Source organism: Ictidomys tridecemlineatus, chromosome 12 (genome assembly GCF_052094955.1).
Source record: "Ictidomys tridecemlineatus isolate mIctTri1 chromosome 12, mIctTri1.hap1, whole genome shotgun sequence".
Taxonomy (NCBI): domain Eukaryota; kingdom Metazoa; phylum Chordata; class Mammalia; order Rodentia; family Sciuridae; genus Ictidomys; species Ictidomys tridecemlineatus.
In genome coordinates this window covers 47,010,804-47,024,247 of record NC_135488.1, presented here as the reverse complement: position 1 = coordinate 47,024,247, position 13,444 = coordinate 47,010,804, and the positions used below count along the sequence as shown (strand labels likewise).

At 37.2% G+C, this 13,444-nt stretch overlaps 1 protein-coding gene across 4 annotated transcripts in view; it reads left to right on the top strand.

Moving 5' to 3' along the window:
* Positions 1 to 13,444, top strand: part of Uxs1 (UDP-glucuronate decarboxylase 1) — a 94,696-nt gene that overhangs the window by 32,581 nt on the left and 48,671 nt on the right. For 3 of the 4 annotated variants that reach the window (XM_078028898.1, XM_005339084.4, XM_040270892.2), the window contains one exon: positions 4,397 to 4,457. The exons of the other annotated variant lie outside the window; for it this stretch is intronic. In XM_078028898.1, coding sequence (XP_077885024.1) covers positions 4,397 to 4,457 — 61 coding nt within the window. The remainder of the gene's footprint in view (positions 1 to 4,396; positions 4,458 to 13,444) is intronic. 4 annotated transcript variants of the gene reach the window in all.

Below are 13,444 nucleotides of genomic sequence, written 5' to 3'. Positions count from 1 at the left end.
TGAAGTATGAAACAAATAATTCATCTTTTCTTAGTCCCCAGTTAATTATTTATTATTTGGGCTTTAAATTTTCCTTTCCAAAATTTTGTGCTGAAATTCTATTGCATGTATCAATTTCATTGGATGGGAGCCAGAAATTCTCCCTTCAATAAGTCTGCATAATTTCAAAGTATTTTCTTTTTTCAGTACTGGGGATTGAATCCAGGCATGCTGAACCACTGAGCTACATCCCCAGCCCTTTTTATTTATTTATTTTTAATTTTGAGACAAATTCGCACTAAGTTGTTTAGGGCCTTGCTAAGTTGCTGAGGCTGGCCTCAAACTTTTGATCCTCCTTCCTCAGCCTTCTAAGCTGCTGGGATTACAGGTACACACCACCATGCCTGGCTACTTTGAGAGATTTTAATTGAAGATTTTTTTTTTTAAATAAAATGTAAGAAATATTGCACTAAATTTTTTTTTTGGTTCAAGAAAAAGTCTGTCTACTGGTCTTTTTCTTGAGACAAAAACATTCATTTATTTTTGAGGAAAATAAGCTATTGATAGTTTACAGATAACATCTCTTAAAATCTGAGAATCCATGATTTCTTTTGATATTTTTGTGATGCTTTTTGTGCCTTTGAACCAGAAAAAGAAGTATAAGTCCAAACTCAATCTTAAGGATTTGCCAGTAATATATTCTTGTCACACTGGGAGAACTGTCTCTAATTAGGGACGGAGAGTAAACATTTGCCTCTTGGATCTGCTTTTTGGTTTCTCATCTAAAACGATTTTGTTTTTCAAGTTCGTGAGCAAGTCAAATGATAAAAAAGAAAAAGCCCGAGTTTTGTTTCAGTTGAAAAGCCAAGTGCAGATGTGATTGAAAAGGTTTGTGCTTATTAATGGATTTCTGTCTAGTTTTATTTTTCCTGACTGCAATAAGGATCAAACGGCCACCTCGATACTGGCAGTACATGAATGCTTCTGGAGCCAGGCACTGAGGTGCACGCCTGCAATCCCAGTGACTTAGGAGGCTGAGGATCACAGTTTGACATTACCCTCAGTAACTTAGCAAGGCCCTATCTCAAAATAAAAATTAAAAAGAGCTGTGATATGGTAAGAGCACTCCTGGGTTCAATCCCTAGTACCAAAAAGAATATGTACACTCAGAAAAATGAGAAATTATACCCATTTGATTCAAATGTATGCTATGTCAAGATCATTGTATTGTCATGTGCAACTAATAAAAAAATGAAAAAAAAAAGAATAGGGACTTCATTTAAAAAAAAAAAGAATATATCTAGAAATGTTTTCTTGAAACGCTTGTCACTTCGAGCAGAGTGGCCTCTAAGAAGTAAGGATATTTTTCAAGGTTGAAGTTATATTTATAGAGAGATAGGAGGACAGTGCCATTGCAGAAGCCTGAGTAAGTGGGTTATACATGTTCCTTATCACATTCCCACTTAATGATTTGATTATACATTTGTCCCTTGGTGTCCATAGGGGATTAGTTCCAGGGCCTCCCTGTGGATATTAAAAATCACAGATGCCTTATATAAAATGGTGCAGTATTTGCATAGAACTTACAGAATGCCCTCGTTTATACTTTAAATCCTCTCTAGATAATTTATAATGCCTATTTAGTGTCAGTGGCATGCAAGTAGTTGTTATACTGTATTGTTTAAAGACTAATGACAAAAAAAATAAGCCTATATATGTTCAGTAGATACACTTGTAAAATATTTTTTGATCCATAATTGAATTCATGAATGTTAAACCTGCAGATATGCCTGCACATGCTGTTTGTTTAATTTCATCTCTGTCTCTTTAAATGTTCTTTGAATAGGTAGCTAGTAATGTTAACTGAAATTCCAAGCAGGAGTACTTCTTGCAGGCTGTCCAGTAAGCAGTAAGATCTGAAAATAACACAAAGCACTTCTGATCTGAAATGGCCTAAAACCATTATGAAAGGATTAATTTGGGCAGGTGTAAGAGAAGACCCATCATTTGCTTCATACTTCTGCCTCTTCTTGCCGGCTGGTCTCCCACACTCAAGGATGCAGACCTTGTATGGTTAGGGACCGACCTGTTCCCGTATTTACTGCCGTATCCCCATGCCTAGCATGGGACCAGTGTTCCACTAAGGTTCTAAATTAAAAGATGAGCCAATACACTGGGTGAGATTCTACCCGCTGCCCCGATTCAGGCGCTGCCCCTCTGCTGCCCACTGTCCAGCACTGAGTGCAGCAGATGCTGGGGAGTGCTGAGTTACTGGCTGAGAGAGTGGCCCAGCCATGGGCACCCAGCAGCTGCACCCTGATCATCTCGCCTACAAGAAGGCAGATGTACAGGGGAGGACCCTGACGGCTCTCCCATCCTGTCACTGCTTCTTGTGTGTGATTTCTCCAAGGAAGAAACAAGGATATAAACTGGTCTTTAAGAGTTGAATGACTTGGTACTGTGTTCAAGCTCTGGAACACAGTTGCTGCATACTGAAGAAAACCAAAGCAGGAGACCCAAACTATTTTTTGTTTATTAAATTACAGGTTTCAGCACACAGTGTTGGAAATATATTTTAGTCCATCCTACATACACTAACTGACTGCATGGTGGATAACTGTGCTTCTCCCTCAGATTTTTGAAAAATGAACATAAAAGTTGTATATATTTATGGGGTATTATGTAATGGTACATGTGTGTATTGTGCAGTGTTCATATCTGCTTCACTTTTATTTAAGTACATTTCCTATAAGAAAACACATTTTCTTCCTGGTATAAGTATTATACTGTTTCATTTTAAGCTTTCAAATAGGGACTGTAGTTGTCCTTCCCTTCCTCAGGTTCTGCATCAGATTCAACCAACCAACCATGAACCAAAATATTTCAAGGGAACCGGGTGTGATGGCACACGCCTATAATCACAGCAACTTGGGATCCTGAGGCAGGAGGATTACAGATTCAAAGCCAACATCAACAACTTAGAGAGGCCCTAGAAACTTAAAATAAAAAAGGGCTGGAGATGTGCTCAATGGTAAAAGAAAAAAAAAAAACACCCTTAGGTTCAATCTCCAGTACCAAAAAAAAGAAACCAATAAATATGGGTGTGGGTGGGTGGATGGGTATGTGAGTGAGGGAGCGGAGAGAGAAAGAGAGAGAGAGAGAGAGAGAAAGAAAGAGAAATGTGCCCATACTGTGTACCTGAACGGACTCTTCTTTTTGTTATTTCCTAAACAATGACATGAAATGACTGTTTGCATAGCATTCACATTGTATAAGGCATTGTAAGTAACCTAGAGATGAATTAAGAATATGGGAGGATGTACACAAGTAAAATGCAAAGATTTTACCACTTTATTTTAGAGGCTTGAGCATCCTCAGTCCCGAGGAGAGGTTCTCTCTGCAGTCTTCTGCCACTGGCTTTCACTGAGTGGAATTCTCTGTCCTTCTGCTTCATTTGCCGGGGCGCAGCTCCACCTCATTCTGCTCAGGCTCTTACTCTAAAGTCATGGGGAGGTGGAGAATGAACCTCTGAGCTGGAGGATAGCTCCTGGTGGATTTCTTGCCTAGCAGGTTCTGGCCCAGGTTCTGTCCCCATCACCAGGTGGTGGGGGAGGTAAACTGTCACAGCAGGTAAATACCCAGGCCTGAGGCAGAGCACATTATGGATTCCAGCAGTCTGAGAGCTATGGCCCGGCACAATGCTGCTGCAGGAAAGAGTGCTTTTCCCTGATGCCATGCCACTAAGTGTGGGATGCCAGGGTGCTCTTGCTTAGTGAAGGTGAGGGAGAGTGCATCTGGTGTGAGGGGTGCCCTGGACCACCAGAGCTTTACGTTGCTAGCCCCACATGAGAAACAGAGGAATAGTCATCTGTCTAGCTCCCTCAAGTCCTGCAGTGTGGTCCCAGACCTACGGCAGAAGGACCCTGTCCCCAAGAAGTGTTGATGACAGAAAGGGGCTGCGAGAAGTTAAGACTGCTTGTCACGGAAGCCAGTTTTGTTAATATCTCCTGTTTTCAGCTTGTTTGGCAACCTCCCGCCTGGGGCCTGGCCTCATGCAGCAGCCACCCTCCATCTAGACTCCGATGGACTTCCCCCAGATGCCTCTTGCTCCCATATTTTGTGTTTTTACAGGTCTGGTAGAGGTAGGGCTGCCTCTTCTTTCATGGCTGCTTGCAGCTTCTTAGTTTTCACCTCCCAGGGATAGAAACTTATGTGGTGTCTTTAGCTCGATTCTATCCTGGATCAGGTGAGATATTTCTTTAACTGAAGCTAGCTAGGGCCTCAGGCTCTCCTAATGGTGGTGAAGAGAGTAGGAGCAAATTGCAAGAACTTGAGAATCTGGTGTCTGTTCTGATTGTCAATGGAGAAAATGCAGGAGATATTTGACTTTTCTTTTTAATCTCTTCATATTATACAGCTTTACCCAGAAATACCCACCAGTAAAGTTCTTATCAGAAAAGGATCGAAAAAGAATTTTGGTAAGTTTGCACATCTGATTAATATTTGTAATATCAAGACGCTTTTTTTTAATGGAGAGAGAATTCATATGCCACAAAATCCAACCTTCTCAAGTACCAGTTCAGTGGTTTGTAGATTGTATAGCTGCAACAGCACCACATAAAATTCCACAGTATGTTCATCACTCCAAAAAGAAACCCTGTACCGGTGAGCACGCACTTTTTCTCACCTCTCCCCCAGAGGGCTACTTAGTCTCTGTGGATTTTCCTTTTATAAACATTTCATACAAATGAAGTGATCACATATGTGGTCTTTTGTGACTAGTTTCTTTCACTGATAATAATGGTTCTCAGGCTCATCCATACTGTTTTATGAAGCAGTACTTAGTTCCTTTTTATGGCTGAAGAATATTCCATTTTGTGGATGGACCTCATTTGTTTATCCATGTCTCAATTGTTGGACATTGAGAGTTGTTTCTGCTTGGAGGGTGTTATGAACAATGCTACAACAAAACATCTGTGTGAGTATAGGTTTTTAGTTTTAGGGTATACTTAAGAGTAGAACTACTGAATCACATAATCTTATGTTTAGCTTTTTGAGGAAGTGTGAAACTTCCGGACATTTTCAACTTTTTCTGGTTCAAAGACCACTTTGGTAAATACGGTGATGGCTTCCTTGGCTAATAGTCTTCTTGTTAAACATGAAAACAGGGCTCAGTGGTAGAACACCTCAGCACCACATAAAAATAAATAAGTAAATAAACAAGCAAACACCAATACAAATTTCACCAGTAAAGAAGCCCTATTTTACTATCCTATAGAAAACTGAAGACATTATGCCTTTACACTTTTTTAACTAACAGCTTTATTAAGATATAATTTGCTTTTTAAAGTGGACAATTCCATAATTTTTCATATAATCCCAGAGTTGTGCAACCTTCATGTATCCAACTTAGAACCCCCAGAAACCCTGAAGCCAGCTATATGGTTACTTGTTGTCCCCTCAAGTCCCACCACGCTCAAGCCCTTTCTGTCCTATAGATTTACCAATTCTGGATTTATTATAGATGAAATAATGTCATATTTATCCTTTTGTGACTGGTATCTCTCACTTAGCATAATGTTTTCATGCTTTGTTCATATTGTAGCTTGTCTCAGTATTTTATGTGAATAAAACATGTTATTTATACGTACATATTATAAGTCAAATGGTGATTCTATGTTTAACCTTTTGAGAAACTGCCAGACTGTCAAAACAGCTGCACCATTTCACATTTCCACCAGCAATGTGTGATATTCTGGTTTTTCCACATTGTTGTCTGGTTTTTTGATTGTAGGTGTGAAGTGATTTCTGTTTGTGGTTTGGATTTGCATTTGGGGAGGGGGCATGTACTGGAGATTGAACTCAGGGACATTTAACCACTGAGCCAGATCCCCAGCCCTATTTTTTTTTTAGAGACAGGGTCTCACTGAGTTGTTTAGCTTCTGGCCAATGCTGAGCCTGGCTTTGAATTCTTGATCCTCCTGCCTCAGCCTCCTGAGCCACTGGGATTACAGATGTGCGACACTGCGCCCGGCTGATGCTGGCTTCTTATCATGTGCTCATTGGCCATTTCTTATCTTTGGAGAAATTTATTTTCAGATACTTTTATTTATTTTTTTATTTTTTTAGGTGTAGATAGACACAACACAATGCCTTTATTTTTATGTGGTGCTGAGGATTGAACCCGGGTCCCACCTGTGCTAGGCGAGCACTCTGTCGCTGAGCCTCAATCCCAGCCCCTCTCAGATACTTTTATATTGGATTATTTTCCTTTCTATTATTGACTTATAAGAGTGCATTAGATAATCCAGATATAGATTTTTGATAGAACTTTATGAATTTTTTTGTTTATGTGTGGTGCTGAGAATCGAGCCAGATATAGATTTTTTATCAGGTATTTAATACACAAATTTTCTCCCACTCCATGAACTGTCTTCACTTTCTTGATGGTGTTGTTTAAAGCACCAAAGTTTTTAATGTCAACCAAGTCCATTTTTCTTTTGTTGCTTCTACTTTGGTGTTATATTTAAGTCATTGTTTACCCTAAAGTCATAAAACTTTACTATGTCTTCTACTAAAAGTTTTATAGATTTAGTTCTTAAATTTAGGTTTATATCCTGTTTTGAGTTAATTTCTGAATATGGAGTTACATGAGGTTCCTTCATTCTTTTGCATCTGGCTGCCCAGTTGCCTAACATAGTATGTTGAAAAGATTCATAACTGCCCATCAGATTGTCCTGGCACCCTTGTTGAAAATAGTTGATCATAAATGTAAGTATTTCCTTCTAGAGGCTCATCTCCATAGATTTACTTGGCTGTCCTTTGCCAGTATCACATCGTCTTGATTACCATAGGTTTACAGTAAGTTTTGAAGTCAGGAAGTATGATTCCTTTAACTTCATTCTTTTTCCAAGATAGTTTTGGCTATTTTGCATCTGTATTAGTCATATTTTCATAGCTATGACCAAAACGCCTGACAAGAACAACTTAGAGGAGGAAGACTATATTTTGGCTCACGGTTTCAGAGATTCAGTCCATCATCAGCCAGTTCCATTGCTCTGGCCCATAGTAAGGCAGAACATCATGGCAGAAGGGTGAGGTGGAGGAGCACTGTTCCATTCATGAGGCCAGGAAGGAGATAAAGAAAAAGGAAGGGTCTGTAGAAGATGAACCCTTCGTGGTGTGCCCCCAGGGACCCACCTGCCCCAGCTACAGACCACCTGCCTACAATTTCCACCCAGTTAATCCATTCAAACTCGGAGGCACTAATTAGGTTACAGCTCCCACGATCCAGTCATTTTACCTCAACATTTTTGCATTCACACAGGAGCTTTTGGGGAATATTTTATATCCAAACCATAATGGGATTCCTTGCAATTCCTTATGATTTTAGGATTGGCTTGTCAATTCCTCTAGACAAGTATCCGAGAATTTTTTTAAAAACCACTGAACCTACAGATCATTATGGACAATATTGCCATCTTAATAGTAAGCTTTGTAATTCTTTTTTTTTAATATTTATTTTTGTAGTTAGACACCATACCTTTATTTCACTTATTTATTTGTATGTGGTGCTGAGGATCAAACCCAGGGTCCCGCACGTGCGAAGTGAATGCTCTACCACTGAGCCACAACCCCAGCCCCATAAGCTTTCTAAGTCTTTCCATTGTTTTAGGTCTCCTTTCTTTCAACATTTTATTATTTTTTAAATTTTTGAATACAAGTTCTATACTCCTTTTGTTAAATTTAAAGTGTTTAATTGTTTTTGTTGCTATTTTAGATGGAATTGTTTTATTAGCTTTATTGTATGTGCAAAGTGTATTGAGACCAGTTGATTATTTTGCTGTATCCTGCAATCTTGTTAAATTCATTGGTTGGCTTTAGTAATTTTAATTGGATTTCTTCATGTTTTCTAAATGCAAGATAATGTTACCTGCAATTATAAGTAGATTTATCACTGGAGAATGTTCCAAAGAGAAGGACCTCAGAATTAGTAGGGTTCTTGACAAATGTCACAGAAAAGACTTGAGGATACACCAGGTAGAAGCACAAGCAGAGAATTATTTAGGAAAACAAGGATTACACCCTGGGAGGGCAAGAGAGAGGGTGCAGACTATCTGGCCTTGCGTTGGTCTGAGGTTTTAATATTCATAGAGGGATGGTGGCCAGAGGCTAACCTAGAGGTGAAATTGGTTACATAGCTTCGCCTCAGTTGTGCTGTTCTGTGGAAGGGAAAGGGCTGCTTTGCTCATGCTTGGCATGTTTTCATCAGTGTTTCTTATACGCTGACGGGTGCTTCTTTATTCCAGTGGGATTTATGGGTCTCTTTGAGACTTGGTTTTAATCCCCAAATTTCTGCCTCAGTTTAACTTTTGCCTTTTCAATATGAATATCTTTTATTTCATATCCTTGCCTAATTGCTTTGCCCAGAACTTCCAGTACAATGTTGACTGTGTGTGGAAACAACAGATGTTCTTGCCTTGTTTCTGATCCTGAAGGGTGGGAAACCTTTCAATCTTTCACAGTTAAATATCATGTTAGGTGTGGCTTTTTTGTGGATGCCCTTTGTCAAGTTGAGGAAGTTACCTCCTAATTTGCTCAGTTGACAACCAATATTGCATATGTGAAATAAATCTCAATTGGTTATGGTAAATCTATATTCAAAAGGAAAATTGGTCTGTGACTTCTTTTTTTTTAATAAAGTAATACTGGTCTCAAGATAGATTGGGAAGTATTCCCCTCTTTTATTGATTGATTGATTGATTGATTGATTGATGTGTGTGTGAAGACTTGGTTTTGATTGTTCTTTAGTCGTGTACTGAAATTAACCAAAGAAGCCCTCTGGGCTTGGACTTTCTTAGTAATTTTTTGTGGGTTTTCTTTTCCTTTCATTTATTAATTCAGTCTTAGATTTTCTGTATCTTAAATCAGCCCTTATAACCTTGTATATTTCTAGGAGTTTCTCCATTTTACTTAAGTTGTCTAATTTGTTGGCAAATAGTTGGTCACACTATTGCTTCACTATAATTTATTTCTGAGTTCGGTAATATTTTCCCTTTTCACTTCTGATTTAAATAGTTTGAATATTTTCTCTTTATTCCTTAGTCTAGTTAAAAATTTGCCAATATTATTATTGTTGTTGTTGTTGTTTTTTTAAGGAACTATCTATTGGTTTTCTTGGGTTTTCCTAGTCTGTTTTTATGAATTTATGTTCAAATTTTTCTTTCTTCTGTTGAAGGGTTAGTTTGCTTTTCTTTTTCCAGTATCTTAAGATAGACGTTTAGATTATTGATTTAAGATCCTTCTTTATTCAATATAGGCACATGCAGCTATAAATCTGACTTTAAACACCACTGTAGCTGCATGCCATAAGTTTGGGTATATTCTTCTTCATTGTCATTCATCTCAAAAGTATTTTCCAATTTTTCTTGTGATTTCTTCTTTGATCTCTTCTATTCAGGAGTGTGTTATTTAATTTCTACAAACTTGTGACTATCTCAGCTTTCTGTGTTTTAGTCGACTTTATGTTGCTGTGACCAAAAAAACCTGACCAGAACGAAATAGAGGAGGAAAAGTTTATTTTGACCCACTGTTTCAGAGATTCAGTTAATGGTTGGCCAACTCCAGAGCTGTGGAGGACATGCGATGTAGGACATCTGTGATGTAGGACATCATGGCGGAAGGGTGTGATGGAAGAAAGCAGTACAGAACATAGCAACCAGAGATCTCTGCTCACCAGGGACAAAATATAAACCCCTAATGCACAACCCCAGTGACTTACTTCCTCCAGCCACACTCTATCTGCCCTACCATTACCACCCAGTTAATCCATCAGCGAACTAACCCACTGATTAGGTTGCACCTCTCATAATCTAATCATTTTACCTCTGAAAATTTTTGCATTGTCTCACACCTGAACTTTTGGGAGACACCTCATATCTAAACCATAGCATACTGATAATTTGATTTCATTCTGTTGTAGTCAGAGAACACGCTTGTATGCTTCAAATCCTTTCAAACATATTGATGCTTGTTTTATAGAATGGGATGTGGTCTAACCTGAAGAATATTTCATTTCTCTTAAAAAGAATCTGTGTTATGACAGTGTTGGTTGGAGTATTATGTAGCTGTTTTATGTCTAACTGGTTTATAGTGTTTTCTAAGTCTTCAGTTTCCTTGCTAATCTTCTGCATGGTCCTGTTATAAGCATGGCAGATTGAAGTCTCTAATTATTCTTGTTGAATTCTCTATTTCTTCCTTCAGTTCTTTTCATTTTTTCTTCAATTATTTTGGGTTATTCTTGTTAGGTACATAAATGATTATAAGTGTTATATCTGCCTGATTACCCTTTTGTCATTATAAAAGGCCTCTATTTTAATATTTTAAAGCATATTTATCTGACATTGTTGTAGCCACTTTTTCTGTTTCCTGATTGTATACTATGTTTTAGAACTTTTTGTGTTCAGCTCATTGTCTTTAAATGTGAAGTGTGCCTCATTTAAATATTTATATTATTGGATTTTTTTTTTGCATTCTTATCATCTCCGCCTTTTGGTGGATTGTTTAATCCTTTGACATTTAATGTTATTGAGATAGTTGGATTTATAACTGCCATTTAACTTTTCTATATGCCTCATGCTTCTGTTCATATTCCTCTGTTACTGTTTTCTTTTGCTTTAAATAAATTCTTATATAACACCTGCGTTATCTTAATGATTTTTTTAACTTTTAAAATTAATTTTATTACTGATTCTGTAGTACTTATGTATCTTATATCTAATTCATTTTTACTAATTGAATTTCACTGACATATAGAAAATTTACTCTTATATAGTTCTGTAACACCCTCCCACTCTTGTATTATTGTTACATATATTACTTGTGTCTGCCAGTATTATAAAACCAATACTGTGTTGATGTAATTATCACTTAATGTAATTTAAAGAAGCTGAGAGTAAAGGAGAACCAGGGTAGCTTTATAGAATTGGTTAGGTGAACCTTTTTTGTTACTAAATTCCCCCATTTCTTCCTGAGAATGAATCAACTTTTGGTTTCATTTCTTGCTGCAATATGACAACTTGGCTGTTTGTGCTGCTATTGTCACATGTATTCATATATGTTGTAGGACTAATAGTACAATGGTAAATGTCGTTTTGTTTTATAAACAATTAAGTTTCTTTTTTGTTGCAAAAATATATTCACATTGTTGTATTAATATGATTGCTTTTAAATCAATTAAGAACAAAGATGAAAGATATGCAATTTTATGGTTTGGGATAATTATTTTATTCTCTTATTGGTCCATTTCTTCCCTCTCCTTTTCCTGTGGATTCCCCTTACTTTCTGGGATCATTACCAGATGGTCTTACCTGAAGATCACTTGTTAGTATTTCTTGTGTGTTTGCTAGCAATGATTTCTATCACTTTTTGTTTGCTCTGGCAATGTCATTTTGTTTTTAGAATTGTTTTTGATTATATATAAAATTCTTTACTATCAGTTTTTTTCTCCTTCCCACTTTAAATATGTCGTTTACTGCATTCTCCATTGTTTTTTGCAGTAAGTTAGCTATTAACTACATTGGGAATTCCTTGTGACTTTGATACGTCACTGTCTTTCTTTTGCCGTACTCACTTCTAGGGCTGCTGTAACAATTATTACCAACTCTATGGCTTTGAAAAAAATGAAAATTTAATCTCTCACATTTCTGGAAGTTCAAAGTCTTAAAACAAGGTGGTAGCAAAGCCATACCCTCTCTGAAGGCTATAAAGGAAGAATCCTTCTGTTCCATGACTTTCTCCAGCTTCAGGTAACATTCCTGGGTTTGTGGAGAGGCAGCACTCCAATCTCTGCCTCCATCATCACATAGATCCCTATGTGCCTCTCTTGTGGGGTTAGGATTCCACCCTAATCTCATTTGACCTTATCTGATCACATCTGCAGTTGCCAAATTTTCAACCAATGTTACGTTCTGAAGCCCTCTGAAACAAATGAATTTTGTAGTAAATTTGGTATAACTGCTTTCAAATTTTTGTCTTTATATTTGATTTTCAACACTTTTGGTATGATTTATGTATGTGTAATTATTTTTGTTTGGCTTTATCCTACTTAAAGTTGAGCTTCTTGAATATTTAGACTGATAATGTTCATCAATCAAAGCTCAGGAAATTTCATCAATTATTTCTGTGAATATTTTTATCTGTTCCTGTCTTCCTCCTTTTTTATGTTCCATTTGCATGTATGTTGGTGCACTTAACAGTATCCCCTTTTTGTTTGAAGTTCTATTTAATATCCTTTCTTTTTCTTTCTTTTTTTTTTTAATTTATTCTGTGGGTTACAGAAGTCCTCTCAATCTGTCTTAAATTTGCTGATTCTTTTGGCAATTTTGATCAGCTATTGAATCCCTCTGTTGAATTTTTCTTTTCAGTCTTGTTGCTTTTCAACTCCAGAATTTTCACGTGTTTCATTTTATATCCTCACTTCTTTAAGCATGGTTTCTATTAGTTCTTTACACGTATTTGCAATGGCCACTTTGAAGTCTTTGTTACATCTGACATCTGGGCCCTCTCACAGGCAAGTTTTTTTGCCTGGTGGTTTCTCTGTGTGTGAGTCACACATTCCTGCTTCTTTATCTGTTTGGTAATTTCTTATAAAAATTTGGATATTTTAAGCAGTATATGGTTACATTTCTGGGTGCTATTCCCCTGCTTCTCCACAACTTGTTTTTATTTTTCTTTGCTCTTTTTGTTGAGTGTCTTTGCTGTTCTATTTTAGTGAAGTCTGTTTCGCTATTCAACATCATGATATTTCTGCCTTTTGCTCCTCATGAGACTGTATCCTTGTCCACACCTCCTGGGATGGTGGTGGCTCTAGCAGGTTGTCATTGACAGTCTCTTTCCCTAATTTCTTGATTAAACTGTCTTGTTTGGTATCACACTCAGCTGTTAGGTTCCAGTGATTGCTGACTAGATTGCACTGTTCTTTCAAAAGTGCTCTGTTTAGGAGGGGAGGAGGGATAGTAGAGGATAGGAAAGACAGCCGAATACAACAGACACTAGTATGGCAGTATTTTAAAATGTGGATGTGTAACCGATGTGATTCTGAAACTGTATACGGGGGAAAAATGGGAGTTCATAACCCACTTGAATCAAATGTATGAAATATTATATGTCAAGAGCTATGTAATGTTTTGAACAACAAATAAATAAATAAAACCAAAAAAAAGTGCTCTGTTATAAATTATGCTACTATTTGATTTAATGAAATTCTGACCCCTTTAAAGTGGTAGATTTTTAGACCGGTCTTTGGGGTTTGTTCTGATTACAGAGGACTCTTAAGTATTTCTTTTTCTGGTTCTCTATGTTAAACTAGTTGTCCAAGACTTTGACTTTTTATTCTCAGAGCAACCACTTCTACCTTCATCCTACTAGCCGTATCTCCATTGTTTGTTTGGGTTTTTTTAAACAC